Raw genomic sequence first — 17541 nt, 5'->3', positions numbered from 1 at the left:
TCTTAAAACACAGTAGCAACTGAATAGCCTGATCTATAAATATAAACAAATATATTATAGTATTTATTGTTGGTGTCGGATAAAGAGGTTTCTCCCATTAATTTCCTCCCATAGTAGTTTTCCTGAATGTCTCAGAAATGTAGTCAAACTTCAAAGAAAATACATCAGGTCACTTTTTATTCTAAAGGAAAATTTGAGGCTACAAACCTGAATGCTTTGTAATTGGCCAGGCTTTCCTTCCACACAGCCACCATGTGGACCCACAAACATGAAAGATGTTGAGAATAGGGCCATACTTCCTCCACTGGTTAATCGGTAGCCCAAGTCATGCCTCGAAGTGACTGAGCATAGGAGCACTGGCACTTACAAATGCCTTTTGTCTGCCCTGCAACAGCACCATGGATTGCATCGTGTTAGGCTTCATCAGTTACCTAATGCAATGTAACTTGGGAGATATGATAAATCAAACAGATGACACTATATTAGATTTGAAAGATGAGAGCTCTTCCAAAGCAATTGCAAAGTGTATATTTCAGTGCTGTTGACTTCAGGAGGTTATTGGAGTCAAAAGTCTTTGCAACAAAACCAATCTTTCAAAAACTGGGTAGCAAGTAAGCAGAGTCATGCTTACTTCTTCCAAAGAAAATTACCTGGAAAAAGAGTTATGATTATCCTTTATATATCTTATTTTTTCTACAGCTTGGGGTTTCACCTAATTTTTTAGGAATCACTTTAATTTTTTAATCACTTTAAGAATATCATTTTTATATGTCATCTCATATACAAATGTGTATTAGGAGAAATGGATGATTCAATTTAAGGATACTTTTTTGTTTAGTGCTGAATCATACTGTGTGCTTAAAGTGAATGGAAATAAATTTATAGTATTTAACTAGAATCGGTAAATGATTATTGGCTAAAACCCCTAAACCCAGATTTAGAAACTTTTACTAGAGTTAGTTTATTTCTTTTTTGATGTTCAGAATTTTAAATGATACATTTTAATTTAGAAATTGTATTGATTAATAAAAACGTTGTAATTTCTTCTCCTTTCTTTTATAGCCTACAGTATGTGAAAGAGAACTATGTGTATTTGCTTTTCAAACCTTGGGAGTAATGAATGAAGCTGCTGATGAAATAGCAACTGGAGCTCAGGTAGTTAACACTGCCAATTATTCATTATTTTGATTTGAAAATTTTGTTCTGGTCCAGTAGTTATTTTCACACTGCTGTTCTTTTTGGAGAATTTTATGAGTTTGTTATTAGATTAAAAAGCTGAAAGTTGATATGTTTTAGACAGAAATCAATTTGGATACTTTTATCTAATGTCTTTAGTCATTTTGTAATTTACAATGGAAGAAAGCAATACAACTTTCTATTGTATGAAAAGGACTGTTACTCTTTTTTGTATGGTAAAGTTGAGACAGTGAAAGTTTCTCACATTTCTTATATAAAATTTATTTGTAAAGTCATACTACCATAAAATGGAAGCAATTTATTTTTGAAACTTAGATAAAAAGATTTTGTGGAGAAAATATAATAAAAGAAAAGTATTCAATTTTATAGTAGCAACGTTTATGACAGAGAAATATAAAATCAAAAGACCAACCTGATGTTAAGGAGTGCATGTTTCTGGAAAGGAAAAATTAAGCTATAAGAACACCAACTTCATGTAAGTTTATCAAAATTTCACTTCATTTAATTCTTATTTCTGAAAATATTGCCAATTTTTATTTCTAGGGCTGGAGCGATAGCACAGCGGTAGGGCATTTGCCTTGCGCGCAGCCAGCCCAGCTGAGCCGGGTTCGATTCCTCCACCCCTCTCGGAGAGCCCAGCAAGCTACCGAGAGTATCTTACCCGCACGGCAAAGCCTGGCAAGCTACCCGTGACGTATGTGATATGCCACACACAGTAACAAGAAGTCTCAAAATGGAGACGTTACTGGGCCCGCTGGAGCAAAATCGATGAACAGTGTTTTTTTTTTCTAAATTAGTAATAATAGTAAGGAAAATAAGTAAATGTTTAATTTAGAGACTCTAGAACAATTATGTACTACACATTTATCTTGTTCAAAATTTTAACAAACTTGAATACTGACAAAAAATGGAATGGCAAATTATTTTCCAAAGGAATTCAAAAACAATCTCCCTTGTATACAGGATATAAAGAAACATAGTTGGTGAAAAATAAATGCTCAAAGGCAATCACTTGGTGGAGGGGAGTGCAGAGAGGGGGAACCCAACAAGGGTGGAGGAAGTGGTCTCCTGGAGGAGAAAGGGTGCTGGAGTAGAGGTGGTGCTAGGTGGCAGTTAAGTGTTATTCATGAAATCATATCCATAACAGTACTGTATATCACAGTGCCTAATTTTTTTTAAAAAAGTGCTTGCTATGTGGGCTACGCTATATGATAGCGTGTAGGGCATTTGCCTTGCATGCGGCTGATCTGAGTTCGATTCCTCTGACCCTCTTGGAGAGCCCGGCAAGCTACCAAGAGTCTTCTGCCCACAGAACAAAGCCTGGCAAGCTACTTGTGACGTATTCGATATGCCAAGCACAGTAACAATGGAGAGGTTACTGGTGCCCACTCAAGATAATCGTTGAACAGTGCTACAGTGCTTACTATGGAGGTTAATGGGTGAGAGTAAAACTGAAGACATTGGCAGAGGGAAATGGATACTGGTGAAGGGATTGATGTCAGAACATTGTATGCCTGAAACTGCCATGAATAATTTTGTCATTCATGATGATCAGTACAGAAATAATAAAATAAGGTAAAAAATATTTTAAAAATCTTATTCAGTATTTTATATGCAGACATATAAGGGTGACATTATGTATGCATGACTAATGTTTTGCTTCAGGTGTATATATATTTGCTATTAAAATTATTAAAAAATCAGCAAATGTAAATCCACATATACTTTCTAACTTGAAATAGTGAGCATTATGAATCAACTGAAATACAATCTATTCTGCTAAAAAATTACTATATAAAACTATTGAAATTGATAACATAAACATGAAGATTGTTCATCTCCACATCAAGAGAACTCTGTATCCATTAAACAACGTTCTCTAGCCACTCCCAGCTTGGAAACTACTGCTTTACTTTGCTTTTCTGACCTGGACTATATTAATTATCTTTTATGTAAAATCATACAGTAATTTTTTTTATTGAAGTTAATTGTTTTATTCAGAAAATTTAACTTAGCAGAACTATGGAGGCAGGCGGAGAGAGAGAGAGAGAAAAAGGAGAGAGAGAGAGAGAGAGAGAGAGGAGAGTGTGTATGTGTTTGTGTGTGTGTGAGAGAGAGAGAGAGAGGGAGAATGTGCGTGTGTGTGTGTATTTAAGTTTGTTGTGTGTTGTAAGAAAAAGTTTGACCTCATTCTTTTGTATGTAGAGATTCAGCTTTTCCACCACTATTTATCTACAGACCACTGCCCTTCTCATTGGGTGGTCTTGGCTTCCTTTGTTGAGTAATATTTGACCTCTAAGAGAAGGTCATGTGCTTTAGTGAAGCTTTATTTGCCTAGTTTAACTTTGTTTCTGGATTACACGCAGCTGTGCTTCTGGCTCTGTGCTCAGGGCTGTCTCTTGGCAGGTCTTGGGGACCATATGGGGTGTCACTGATCAAACCTGGGTCTGCTGCATGCAAGACATGTGCCTTGCCCATTGTACTATCTATCCACCCCTCGATTTAAAAAGGTCTTTTAAATATTGTACCAGTCCTTAATTATCTCCACCCCAGTGTTTCAGAAAACATTATTTTATCCATTGTTGATTCTTGTTTGGTAATTTTTTTTGAGTTTTTATATTGAGGAAGGTTAGAAAGGGACACTTAAGCAATGCTCAGGAGGAACTGGGGACACTCAGTGGTTTTTCACCAACTGGGCCATTTAATTGAATGCTAGGGCCTAAGGATGAGGTACTATTTGGTCCCAAGTGCTGGGAATAGCACGAGCCACTCCTAGGGCTATACCCAGAGATGCTTGGGTCTCCCAGGCTACATCCAGCAGTGTTCAGGGTGCCATGTGATGCAAAGAATCAAACTGAGTTTGAGTCTATTCAAAGCAGTCTCCTAAGCCCTGGGTTTTTCTTTCATTGGGAGATCAGGTCATACTGTTTATATCCAGGTTAAGATACATCTCTGAGATAGAAGGATGTGAGATGAAACAGAAAATCAATTTGTTCTGCTCCCACTGCATTTTTTTTTGTATTTATTTTTTTTATTTTTTTTATCAATTTTTTATTAGTGAAACACCATGAAGTACACTTATAGACTTATAAATTTTTGTGCTTGGGTTTCAGTTATACAATGATCAAGTACCCATCCCTCCACCAGTGCCCATCCTCCCCCACCACGGGTCCTAGCATCCCTCCCACCCCCCATCCCCCCCGTCCCACCCTGCCGCTGTGGCAGGGCATTCCTCCCTGTTCTCTCTCTCTTCTTTTGGGTACTGTGTTTTGCCAGAGAGGCATTGAGTGGCAATCATGTTTGGTCTATAGACCACTTTTAGCATGTCTCTCCCGCATTTTTAAATGCCCGTTTTAAATTTTTTCTAGAAATATATTTTCTGAAAACACTAAGTTGGCTGCTTCCCATGAATCTCTGGTCTTCCCATAACTGTAGGCTGTTTTGCTGATCTCTCTTCACATAGTTTCAGGTTTTTTGCTTCAGTTTCTTAGAAGAAATGTGTTTGAGCAGGGGTGATGAGGGAACCTGTTCATTAACCCGCTTGTGGTATGCTGCCTATGACTAAGCTGTGTTCTGGAGTCATAGAGGAACATAGAATAAAGCCCTCACAGTTAGAGATAGCAGGTCATGGGTGATCAATAGCCTAGGGGAGCAGAATGAATATATCAGGAGATTTGCGATTCTTAGATCATGCCAAATGCTTTTTCTGCATTTATATCCAGGTTAAGATCCCACGTTTCAGTTCCTTCACCTGGAATGCTTTCTTTACAGACAAACACACTTCTCCCTCCCTCCCATCATTCAGGCCTCTGTTGGAACATTTCTACAATCCCTTGCTGCCCTAAAACAATATCCCTTACTGCTGCATCTCTAATACAGGCTGTTTTAAAATTCTATATATTATTATGGCGTGAGGGTGGTAATTTGGAGATATACCCAGCAGTGCTTAGGAGTTAATTACCCCTGGGAGTGCTCAGGTCATTATATGAGGTTCTGGGGATTGAATACAGGTTGACCATGTATAAGGCAAGTGACCTACATGCTGCACCATCTCTCCATACCTACATGTCATTTTTATAGCATTTACCACCATTGTACAGTATTGTTAAGCATGCAATGTTTAACTGATTTGATTACTTATTGTACATCTTCTCATTAGAATGTAAATTATATATATATATATATACATTTATACACACATATGTGACACTATAGTAGGCTGTGAGCAACTGGAAGTAGCATTATTTTATGTTGATTATCTAATTTGGTCAAATCTAGATTAAAGACACAATTTACAGATTTGAAAGGTTGCTAGTGTCCCAATAAGGCTTTCCAACTTATTCTGTGTTGTCATAATAGGAAGGAACAATGACAGAACCCTTGATAAAACCTATAAGATAGTAAATATTTTGTGTTTGTATTTTAAGGTGGTTGATCTACTAGTATCCATGTGTAGGTCTGCATTGGAATCTCCTAGAAAAGTTGTCATTTTTGAGCCATACCCTTCTGTGGTAGATCCTAACGACCCTCAGATGTTGGCCTTTAACCCTAGGGTAAGTAGTTATCCCACCTAACACACTCCATCCACATTTCCTTTAACTGTTGTTGAAATTGTCATCCCATGAACATACCTCTTTCTGTTGTTTTAGACATTTTGGCAAGGGCATCTGTAATTGGCCTTGGCCTTGGTGTTCTTTAGGAAATAGAATTCTTTTTTCCATAAACTTAATTTGCTTCCCTTTGTCTTTCATATATTTTTCTTACCTCCTTGAAAGTTATTTTAAGAATATACTTTTCAAGAAACTAAGCCCTTAAACACCTCAAATTCTAATCTTCCCAAATCCCTTCACAGGGAAGAAGGTAGTAAATAGTTAAAATTTGCCATAAATAGTTATAGTAGTGGTTGATATGGCTATTTCAATTTTCATTCACTTTTTTGAGATTCAGACTTATGCAACCTCATTTTAATTGTGAGGTTTGTTAGTATAAAGACAGATTTCCTCTCTTTTTTTGTATTTTTCCTTAACCCTCTTCCTTCTTCATTGCTTATTATCTGGAGGTTAGTGAAAGTTGAATTCATATTTTTTACATTTCTTGAGAAAAGAATTTTGTCAAAAAATAATTTTGTCAATATTTATGGAGAGCAGGTAGAACTTTTTGAAATAAATTTATTTTCTAATTGCATACATTTAAAATTGCCTTTATTTTCTGTTTCTCTTCATCTGGAAATTATTTTAGAACAACAATGACGAGATAAAAAATTATTGGAAAAGCTTTTCTTTCTTCTTTAGTTCCAGTAGTACATATATTTAGATTATGCTTAAAATAAATTATCAAGCTTAGTTTGCTATCTTACATTTTAGCAACAATCTTGCCAAGAACTTTTAGGGAACAGGGGTTTGAACCACCCTCAGCAGTAGCTTAAGACTTAGGTTTACTTCTGGCACTTGGTCAGATATCAACACTGACCATCTCAAGAGCCCCTATGTGGTATCCAGACTTGAAACAGGAAAGGGACCTCTGTACTGTTTCTCTGCCATCAATCATATGAAAATTAAAGTCAAGTGAAATGCAAGAATTAGTGGATTTTTTAAAAATTTTTAGGTGAATTTTGTATTTTTATTTTGAAATATGTGCTTACTTTATCCTGGCATTTTTTAAAATGAACATTAGAATCAAGAGCTCAGTAATTTTTTTTTGCTTCAGTTTTTCTCCTTATACAGCACATGATTTTATGTTCTTATATTATGACTACAATTGTTTTCCTTTTTTTCTCCCTATGACTCAGTTATAAATCCTAAGTCCTTGAGCCATCTTAATAAAATCTTTTCTGTTATATACACAACACAGTCATTGTTTTCAAATTGCCCCTGATGAAAAATTCACATAAAGAAATAATATGTTTTGCCAGTGATGTGCATACTTGCAGAAGCCTATAGTGAATACTGTTTTTTTTCACCCCTCTCATTAAAACAGAAGAAGAACTATGATAGAGTAATGAAAGCCCTGGATAGCATAACTTCTATTAGAGAAATGACACAAGTAAGTATATTATCTTTGGTCTTGTACAGTTCAGTTTTACTTGAGTAAATTTATATTTTTAAGGATGCCTGAGAGAAAAATAATATGTCAGATTATGACCATGTTTTGAACTGTAGACTTGCATAAGGAGTATAATTAAGATCATAAAAAGAAATTAAGGTTGTGCTGTAGTCTAGAATGTTTTAATGAAATTACATCAGTGTAATGGCATGCTACCATTGTGACTTTTGAAAGTAATTGCTAATTATAATCCTCTGTTCTTGCTTGAAAAAGTTTGAGTACATGAAGCTATGTCAGGATATCTTAAGGTAGAGGTGAAATATGCTACCACCTTCTTAGACAGTCATTTTAGGTGTACAGTACTGAATTCAAATAATTGGTTAAACAAAAACATATCAAATGTAAGTCGTGCTTAAGTAATTTAGATGTAATCACATAAAAAATCTCAAAGCAGCTTTGGAAAACATCAAACTTCTGGATTGTACCAGTTTATATTTTGGGCCATTAGTGAGGCTTTGGTGGAAAAGTTTGATGAGCAGGGATCAGAGTTTATTATGAAAATCTAATGTATCTGGGCTGCAAGCCAGCATTTGGAAAAGCACATACTATTGAATTATTGAGACCTTTTTACTGCCAAAGATTTGAAGAGAGGTTTAAAATTCATTATAAGTCAAAATTAATAATCTATAATTGACAACAGCACACTAACATTCAAAATACACCAGTTTGAATATGGTGGATTTATGGCTTGCACTGCCCCAGAGACTCCTGTAGTCTTATAATGAGTATTTCTCTGTTCATTTCCTTTCACTGGGGAAGGAATAGCGATTCCTCCTGTCCAAGAGTCCAGAAGGTTCCATGCCTCTTCATTGTCTGTCATCATCACTATGTATTTGAAATTGTGCTCCCAAAGAACATTTTTACAGTTCCCAGTAAAATTTTGATTCCTTTGATAACTCTTTATTCATGTAGTCAAATATTCATTAACTCATTCATCTGTTAATTCAACCAATAGTAAGTTAGACATTTGTAAGTGATAGTAAGTTAGACATTTGTAAGTGAGATGCGTTATTTCACAAGTAGATCATTGTCTTAAAAGTAATCACCTTTTGAAAGCTATTTCTCTTTGCCCCAACCATTCTGTTTTGTTCAGATTCCTTTTTGAGTAAGTATTTATTATTTGTGTAAGGAAAATAATAGGATTAATTTTCTTCTACAGGAGAAAAATATTACAGTATCTTATATGTTCTAATACTGAAATATAAAACTATTATGATACCTTCCAAAAAATTTAGTAAACATTTTTAGGCATAAAAATACTTTTGTACTGGATATGTACACTATACCCTAGACCTACATCATTCTTGGAATTAAAAATAGCTACAAACTGATTCTGGGATAAGTTCTATGCCAAAAATTGCTACTTTTATTCTGGGTCATGTGTAAGCTATTTTAATAGGTGGCAATGGAGATAGATGGTTGAGTGTCAGTTTAGAAAGCTAAGGCTCTTGTTGTATAACTAGTTCAATGATGATGTGATCTGTGACCTTGGGAAAGTTCCTTAATTGCTTAATGCCCTGGTTTATTCTGATGCCAAATAGTAACTGACCCCCCTTTTCACAATGTGTATTTTATTAAAAAAAACTCACATTTTTTTCTTTTTCCAAATTAGTTCCAAATTAATTCTTACAAGTACATATAACATCATACTGTCCCATTTTATAGATTACAGTGCCCGATAGGTTGACCTAAGTTGTCACAGACAGCTTGCTTTTGTTCTGTGAGCACAGTCACTGACTAGATAAACTCCATTAAGTACTTTGAAAAGAATTGCTCTCATATAAATGTCATCCAGTTTTCTCATATTCACACTTAACACAGAAACCTCATATATGAGCATGTGTTTTTATGATTACAAATTAAGCTTTGAAAGTTAGAAATGGTCACTGGGAAAGAGAAATCACCCCAAACTCTTGCTAAAGGTGACAGGACAGCTTCTTAGGAGACTGCAGCAGGGTAGAGAAACTGCAGTGTGACTGAGCTCATCTTCCCATAAAATGAAACACTCAGAGTTTTAAAGTGAGAACAGAGAGGAAACAAAAAAGAAGTGAAAACATGGGCGACAAAGTAACCTAAAGTTGTCTGTGGGAAAATGGGAAATCAGGGTCAGGTGCTGAATGGCATTGTTACTAGAGCTTAGGCAACATGGGTTGGTATATCTTATGTACTTTAGCATCATTGATTTTCTTAAACAGGATCCTCAGCAGAAGTCTGGGATCACCTTCGGGAATGTGCCCTCATTCTTGGAGCCAAGTGAAAGCATAGTTGAGATTCTAAGCAAAATATTAGGGCAAGTCCTTGTGCCTGTGGTATCTGAGTTTGTATCATCTGGCAGGGTGGGGAGGATGTATAACTAGGGTAAGTTTTTGCTCTCACTGTCTCAAGGCCACAAATTCTTAGGTTTAACTAGATTAGGCACAGCTAATTCAATCTGATTTTTCTTCTGGGGAAAAAATATTCAAAGAAAAATCAAGAAGTGTTAATGACCTGTTTTTCAGGCACCATATCTGGAAATCAAGAAGCAGATGGATAAACAAGACCCTCTTGCTCATCCTTTACTGCAATGGTATAAATTTTAGTTTTCCTCTTAATGAAAACAGCATTGTTTTCTGCTCCCTGCTTTGGAGAGAAAATGGTCCTCTGCAAGCATATAGGACCTGGTGATTTTACAACCCAGGACTGCATAATGACTCACTTGAATTAAAACTGTACATCATAGGAGAAGATGCTTTCACATTCGCTGTGCAGGCACACAGTCTACTTGATAACAGTTTGTAGTCTTAAAATGTGTGATTGACCGGATTAGATGAAGAAGCAGTTTTGGTTCATTTAATTTTCAAGTTTACTGAGGAGCAAGTGATAAAAGTCACTCTTTCGAAACTTACAAGAAAATCATACTGAAAATGAGGCTTTGCATAATGTATTCCCTTCACATGCAGAGTATAAATTTGATGAACTCTTTGATGATTGGAATGATACTCTGTTTCAGAATAAGGCTAACTAAGGATGTATAATATTAATCCTAGCAGGGGAGGTAGGCTAGAAAAGAAAGGTCTAGTGTTCATCTTGCTGCAGTGCCTACTTCAAGTAATTTACCTCCTGTTGATTAATTTGCAAAGTTAAAACAATAGTATCTCTACCAGATCTTTAAAGGTTTTGGTACTTGTCTTTTGTAGATCACTGAAAATTTGAATATTGTGAAATTTACCACAGTTATTATATAGTAATAAAAATGTAAACATATTAAAAATTAGACAGAGTACTTACTTTGTTATAAACAAAGCGTTGTTTTTTAAATATATAAATGTGGTAAAGAAGTTAAATATGTGTAAAATGTGTGTAAAGAAGTAAGTATGGTATCCTATAATTCTAACTTAGCGTTTACATGGTCAAAACTTCAATGTTCACATTTAATTTAGCCTAAAAATAGTGTGGCAAAATAGGTTTAAGAGCCCTTTTTAAATCCCTGATTATTTAACACTAAGTAAAGTAAGTCAAATAAAGCTCTTTGCATTGTTATATTCAGAATGAAGGAAAACTCCTCAAATATCTAATCTTTTTCCCACCTCAATTCAGCCTAATGATTTTACTTGTGATCATTAGTGATCATTTTGTTCACTTTGTTATTTACTCTTCTTTTAAGGAAAAGAAAATCTGCCAAAATGTTTATAATTTTTGCCACTTTTTGTTTATTTTGAGGAACATAAGACAGTAAGTTCCTTTAGAATCTGAATTTTAATTTTGTCAATTTTCAGAGTCTAAATACATTTAATAAGAGTTGGTATATAAATGATTGTGTCTATCTATACATTATAGTTACCAACCTAAAGAGGTTTTCAAATACGTAAAGAAAAGGGTCCCCCCAAAACCTCTTCTTTTTAAGTAATGTAAGGAGTCGTAGATGAATCTGACTCTTTAATTTTTGTGTTTAATCATTACTTAAAAGTATACCCAGAAACATTCATTTGGCTAATATTTGAGGCTGATTGTTAAAATTTATATCCCCCTTAGGTTTTATAGGATGACTTCTGTACGTTTTCTCAGATTAAAATAATAGAGCATTTATTACATGAATTCTCCAGAGTGGTTTAGGCGACACAGCAAAATGTTATAATTCAATAAAATTATTACTCAACTTAGTTTGTGTCACAGCAAAAGTAGGTTTCAAACATTTTCCAACTAGGGGAAAAATCGTTATGTTGAGCATATATTTGTGTCTGATGGATTATTTTAATTATTTTCAGGGTTATTTCAAGTAATAGGTCACATATTGTGAAACTGCCAGTTAACAGGGTAAGTTGTTTTCTCACATACACATTCAGGGACTGGAGGAGTTAGCTATGAGTTAGCTCTGAGAGATGATCCTGGTAGGTTGTCTCTCTAGGAAATTAAAGTTATTTCATTTATGCCTTTTTCTTACGTTTGAAATTGCTATATATGCCCCAACTTGAAGCTTTTCCAATTTTTCTAATTCAACCTGCTGCCTTGACCTTTGCAGTAAATACAAGTCAATATGAGATAACTTAGCTAATCCGCAAGCAATAAAACATCTCAAGCAAAATGCTTTTTGTCATTATCAGTTTCATGTTGGCAGAATCTCAGTTCTCTAGATCTGAGAAGATATTGCCTCTACTTCCATCATTGTGATCGTCCTAACAAAATAAAGAAAAATCTAATAGCTTGAGTTGGTGCTGATCACCGCCAGAGAAAAATTGCTTTTCTGTATAGGACTCTGTTAGCTGTGTGGTTTTAGCTTATGAAAGTTTACTCCTAGGCGAGATGGCCACAAATAGAAAATTTTGTGACACATTTGTCCCAAAAAGCTCTTTTTTTAAGTGTTCCCCTGAACAAAGAGGGAAGCAGTACTTGAACATAGACAAGTTCTGCCTTTTAAAATATATGCAAATAAGGCCTAATGACAATTTTTGCAATTTTAATATCTTGAACTAACTTTTCTTTCAGCTTAGCAAACTCTTAGAACATGTTCCCAGTTGAATAGCTGGTGTATACTTAGGGAATTCAATAATAAAAGTCTTGAAAAGAAATGTAATTAGGAAGGCAGCTCTGCTTGAACTATTCCAAAGCTAAATATAAATGACTTTGAATTGTCTGCTATTTCTTCCCATTAGCCTAAAGAATTATTTTTCATATCGGCAATTCTATGTGATTTATGCAGGCTTTTTTTAAACGAATGGCCCTTTAAATGTGATTACCTTAAAATTTGACTATGATTCGAATGTAGATAATTCTTTCTCCAGTAGAATTTGAAATTGTCAGAAGTTTGATTGTATGTTAAATTTGACATGCTTTTCTTTTTCATCATTTTAAACGGCAGCAATTGAAGTTTATGCATACCCCACATCAATTCCTTCTCCTCAGCAGTCCACCAGCCAAAGAATCCAATTTTAGAGCTGCTAAAAAACTCTTTGGAAGCACCTTTGCATTTCAGTGAGTATGACTTAATGGAGATGTGGCTATGTCTCCACTTCAGTCTTCCAGAAGTGTGTGAGAGGGATCAGCTTCTCCTTTAATTATGGCCTTTCCCCCTTTGGTTTTGGGGACCAAAGACAGCATGATTAGAGGCTATTTACTCCTCAGTGTTCCAGGCCTGTGCAGTGCCATGGATTGAACTTTGGGTTCCCAAATGCAAAAACTGGTGCCCACCAGTCTACTGATCTATCTCCCAGCCCTAATAGTTGACTTTTTAAAAAATTGAATCACCATAAGGTACAGTTTTTTAAAAAAAGGTTTTGTGATCATATTTCAGTCATACAGTGTTCCAACGCCCATCCCTCCACCAGTGTGCATTTCCTGCCACCTGCCACCAATAGCCCAGGTATCCCTCCTGACACCTCCCCTCTGATTCTCTCCGCTCTAATTCTCACCTGCCTCTATGGCTGGCGGGCACTTTTCTTCTCTCTCTCTCTCTCTCTCTCTCTCTCTCTCTCTCTCTCTCTCTCTCTCTCTCTCCCTCTCTCTCTCTCTCCCTCCCTCTCTCTTCCTCTCACTCCCTTGCTCATTCTCCTCTCTCCTTCCCTCTCTCTCCCTGTCTCTCTCCCTCACCCCTCATCCCCTCCGCCCTCTCACTTTTGGGGCATTATGGTTTGTAGTACATTTACTGAAAAGTCATCATGTTCCGTTCATAGTCTACTTTCAGCACACATCTCCCATTTCGAGTAATCCCTCCAACCATCATTGGCTTAGTGGTCCCTTTTCTATCCGTGATGCCTCTCCCCCAGCACATGAGGCAAGATTTCAAACCTTGGAGCAATCCTCCTGGCCCTTGTCTCTACTGTCCTTGGATGTTAGTCTCATATTATGTTATTTTATATCCCATAAATGTGTACAGTCATTCTATGTCTGTCCCTCTCTTTCTGACTCTTCTAGTCTGTCCATCTCTTTCTGACTCATTTTACTTAGCATGATACTCTCCATGTCCATCCACATATAATCACATTTCTTTATCTTTTCTAATAGTTGCATAGTGTTCCACTGTGTATATGTACCATAGTTTCTTTAAACAGTCGTCTGTTCTCGGGCACTCGGGTTGTTTCCAGATTCTGCCTTTTTGTGAACAGTGCTGCAATGAATATACTGGTACAGATGTCATTTCTGCTCTGTGTTTTTGCACAGAGAATATTACCGAAAGTATGCTTCTAGGTCATATGGAAGCTCAATTTCTAGTTTCTTGAGGAATGCCCATATTGTTTTCCAAAGAGGCTGGAGCAATTTGCATTCCCACCAACAATGAATGAGAGTTCTTTTCTCCCTGAAGCCAAGCCAACACTGGTTGTTCTTTCTCTTTTTTGATGTGTGCCAGTTTCTAGTGTAAGATGATGTCTCATTGTTGTTTTGATTTGCAACTCCCTGGTGATTATAAATATAGAGCATTTGTTTATGTGTCTTTTGGCCATTTGTATTGAGAAAGTTTCTGTTCATTTCTTCTTCCCATTTATTCATGGTGTTGGAGGATTTTGTCTTCTAAAGTTCTATCAGAGCCTTATATATCTTGGAATATACCCCCTTATATGATGAGTATCGGGTAAATAATTTTTCCCATTTCGTGGGTTTTCTCTGTATCTTGATCATCATTACTTTTGAGGTGCAGAAGTTTCTTAGCTTAATATTGTCACACTTGTTCATCTTTGTTTCCACTTGCTTGGTCAGTGGTGTTTTAAAGTCATCCTTAAAAGATGACTTTAACTTCAATGTCACGAAGGGTTCTGCCTATCTTTTCCTCCATGTACCTTATGGATTCAGGCCTGATTTTGAGGTCTTTCATCCAATTTGATGACATTTGTGCCTGGCATTAGAGAGGGGTCTGAGTTCATTTTTTTAAGGTAACTGTCCAGTTTTGCCAGCACCACTTGTTGAAGAGGCTTTCCTTGCTCCTCTTCACCTTTCTTACTCCTTTTTCAAAGATTAAAAAAGTGAACATATATTTGAAGGTCTGTGTCAGCATATTCAGCTCTATTCCATAGGTCTGTGGGTCTGTCTCTATTTAGCAGCAAACAGACCACTAAATTATTATTTTTTTCTTTTTTAGTGAAGCAAGGTAGTTTTTATTGAAGAAAATTTTTTGTAGAAAGACATGAGGGGAGAGAAAGAGGAATGCTTATTCTGGAAAGAATATGTGCTCCAGAGTAGAAAAAGCAGAAAGAGAGAAATCAGTGCTCAAGGGAGAACAGAGGCTTGGAAGAGCAAGCAACCAGTACATTATTCTTGAGGAAATTCAACTGTCAGAAGGCACCTGCAACTTTTTTTATGACCAGTGTTGAAGCGGGTTGTTGAGTTTCTGTCGAGTAAACCTTCCTGTTCTGCTCTGCTTTTCAGTGGCTCACACATTGAAAACTGGCATTCTATCCTGAGGAATGGTCTGGTTGTTGCTTCGAATACAAGACTGCAGGTATACTGAATTAATTTTTGAAACAAGATAGTTTTTATTGAAATTTACTTAGAACTAAGTAAGGAAAGATAAGGATAAAGATGTGAGAGGAAAGAAAGAGGGGAAATACATTCACTAGAGACCTCGGGCAGCAGAGAATCAGAGACAAGCAAGTGAGATGTGGTCTAGGGAAATGCAGGCTTGAAGAGCAAGCCTAAACTGAATGTTTTACCAAGATTTCATTGTTTTTCCTGGTTAGAGTTAACTAAGTTCTCCTGATATTAACTCTTTTACTTTCACAATGGGAGATATTGTAGATTTTAAAAATTACGTGCAATTTTTAATAGGCCTAATTCAGTTTCACAAAATAACAAAATTAAAATTGATCCGCTATAAATACTGTGAAGGAATAAAAAAATTGAATTTCCTGTGGGAGTACTTTTGATTTAATACACATTTCTTGAGCACAGCCTTGGTGTGAATACTTTTTAAGGAAAGGAAAGGTAGGGCAACACTTGGAGTTGGCAGGGAACAATGAGGGTGGTCCTCTTCCACTGTAAGCCTTCATCTTACACATTCCACGTCACACTCTGACAGCTGGTATTCACCTCCTGCTGTAATGAGATCAGGAAGGAAAGAAACGTTTAACCCGATTACCTATGATCTTTCCCTATAATAGTGGAAATAATATTCAGTGGTAATCTCCATAAGTTCACTGCTATTAAATTAGCATTTAGTTCATACTGCAACTCAGAGTTCCTCGAACAGATAATTGGAAAGAATTGTAATTGCTCTGAACAGGTTTTTATATCAGTGGGAAAATATTAGTTATTTTACCCTAATGTTCTTTTTTTATATCAATAACTAAATTTTAAGATCATTATTATTTTTAAATGTAAATGCTCCAGGATAAAACTGTTTGACTTACTTTGGAAAACAGTAACCTTGAGGCCATTGATTGACCACTTACTCTATTACTTCTTCCTTCTTTAGCTTCACGGTGCAATGTATGGAAGTGGGATCTATCTAAGTCCAATGTCAAGCATATCATTTGGTTACTCAGGTAAGCTTTTGTTTGTACATAGTCTAGTCATCATTTTATTTATCAGGTAACTAAAGCTGATTTGCTATAAAAGTTATTATATTTATTGCATTAAATTCATTTGATAAATACCAGAAGCAAAAAAAATCACATGTCAATGATACTTCTCTAGTGTAGAAGGTTAAATATTTTTTCAACTGCAGAATTCATACCAGCTATTTCAATAATTTCTATTTTAATTAAAAAATATAGAGAATATGACATAATATAATTATATCCTTGTGAATATCCGATCATTGAGTGTAATTCTAGATCATGCTAGTTATCTTGGGATTGCTCTATATTTTCCAAAGAAAACTTTCGAACACTGTGAAAAGTTTAGGATTAGAAAACACCATTCAAACTGTGAATCCTTGGCACTGGTCTCCAAACCCCTGCCTGCAGTGATCTCAAAGTGATCTCTGAGTGCAGAACCTGCAAGCTCTGTACAACTCGAGGCAGGGGGGTGGGGAGGATGGTGTCAAAAAAACTTAACAATAAATAAATTAAATTATAGCACAGCGGGTAGGGCGTCTGCCTTGCACGCAGCCAACATGGCCGACCCGAGTTTGATTCCTCTGCCCCTCTTGGAGAGCCCGGCAAGCTACCGAGAGTATTCGATATGCCAGACACAGTAACAACAAAGTCTCCAATGGAGACGTTACTGGGCCCGCTCGAGCAAATCGATGATCAACGAGAGGGCCTTTACTTTACTTACTTTACTTATCAAATCAGCAAAACGGAAAACTAAAAGCATCATTTTAAATGAATACATGCTTAGAAATTAAAAAAACAATGATTTATTAAGTACTGATTTTCTGCTTCTTATTTTAATATGTGAATAAGTTCTGTGAGTTCTATAAAATCCCTTGAGGTGTTCTCAGTGAGAACTGTGAGGGATAAAAGCAGATACAGTACCTATATATTTGTACATTTATCTATGGGATGTAGGATAAGTTTATAGGTTTCATCAAATTATTGATGTGTTCCTGAACTGAAAATATCTTCAATTTAAAAAAAATACTGTCTAGTTGGTTTGGAGGACTTCAAGTCTAGAAGATAGTAAAACAACATTCTCTCTTCCAACAAAAGTCTTCACCTTCTCTTCTGTACCGTGATTCTGAATATCTAGACCTGCCCCTCAACTTAATTTTACTTACCTCTGCAGTGGGGAAGATAACAGACTTGAAAAAATATTATAGTCACTTTTCTTTTAGTTTGGTCATTTTTTATTGAGCCTTTTACTGAAAGGGCTGAAGCGATAGCACGGCGGTAG

General features: G+C 35.9%; 1 protein-coding gene across 3 annotated transcripts in view; it reads left to right on the top strand.

Moving 5' to 3' along the window:
• PARP8 (poly(ADP-ribose) polymerase family member 8) overlaps positions 1-17541 on the top strand; it is a 187647-nt gene that overhangs the window by 151591 nt on the left and 18515 nt on the right. For all 3 annotated transcript variants that reach the window (XM_056112111.1, XM_056112112.1, XM_056112110.1), the window contains exons 16-23: positions 1063-1155; positions 5625-5750; positions 7174-7239; positions 9798-9865; positions 11544-11592; positions 12635-12747; positions 15133-15205; positions 16178-16247. In XM_056112111.1, coding sequence (XP_055968086.1) covers positions 1063-1155; positions 5625-5750; positions 7174-7239; positions 9798-9865; positions 11544-11592; positions 12635-12747; positions 15133-15205; positions 16178-16247 — 658 coding nt within the window. The remainder of the gene's footprint in view (positions 1-1062; positions 1156-5624; positions 5751-7173; positions 7240-9797; positions 9866-11543; positions 11593-12634; positions 12748-15132; positions 15206-16177; positions 16248-17541) is intronic.

The sequence above is a fragment of the Sorex fumeus genome, unplaced genomic scaffold (genome assembly GCF_029834395.1).
Source record: "Sorex fumeus unplaced genomic scaffold, SorFum_2.1 ptg000015l, whole genome shotgun sequence".
Lineage (NCBI taxonomy): Eukaryota > Metazoa > Chordata > Mammalia > Eulipotyphla > Soricidae > Sorex > Sorex fumeus.
This window is presented reverse-complemented; position numbering and strand designations above follow the sequence as displayed.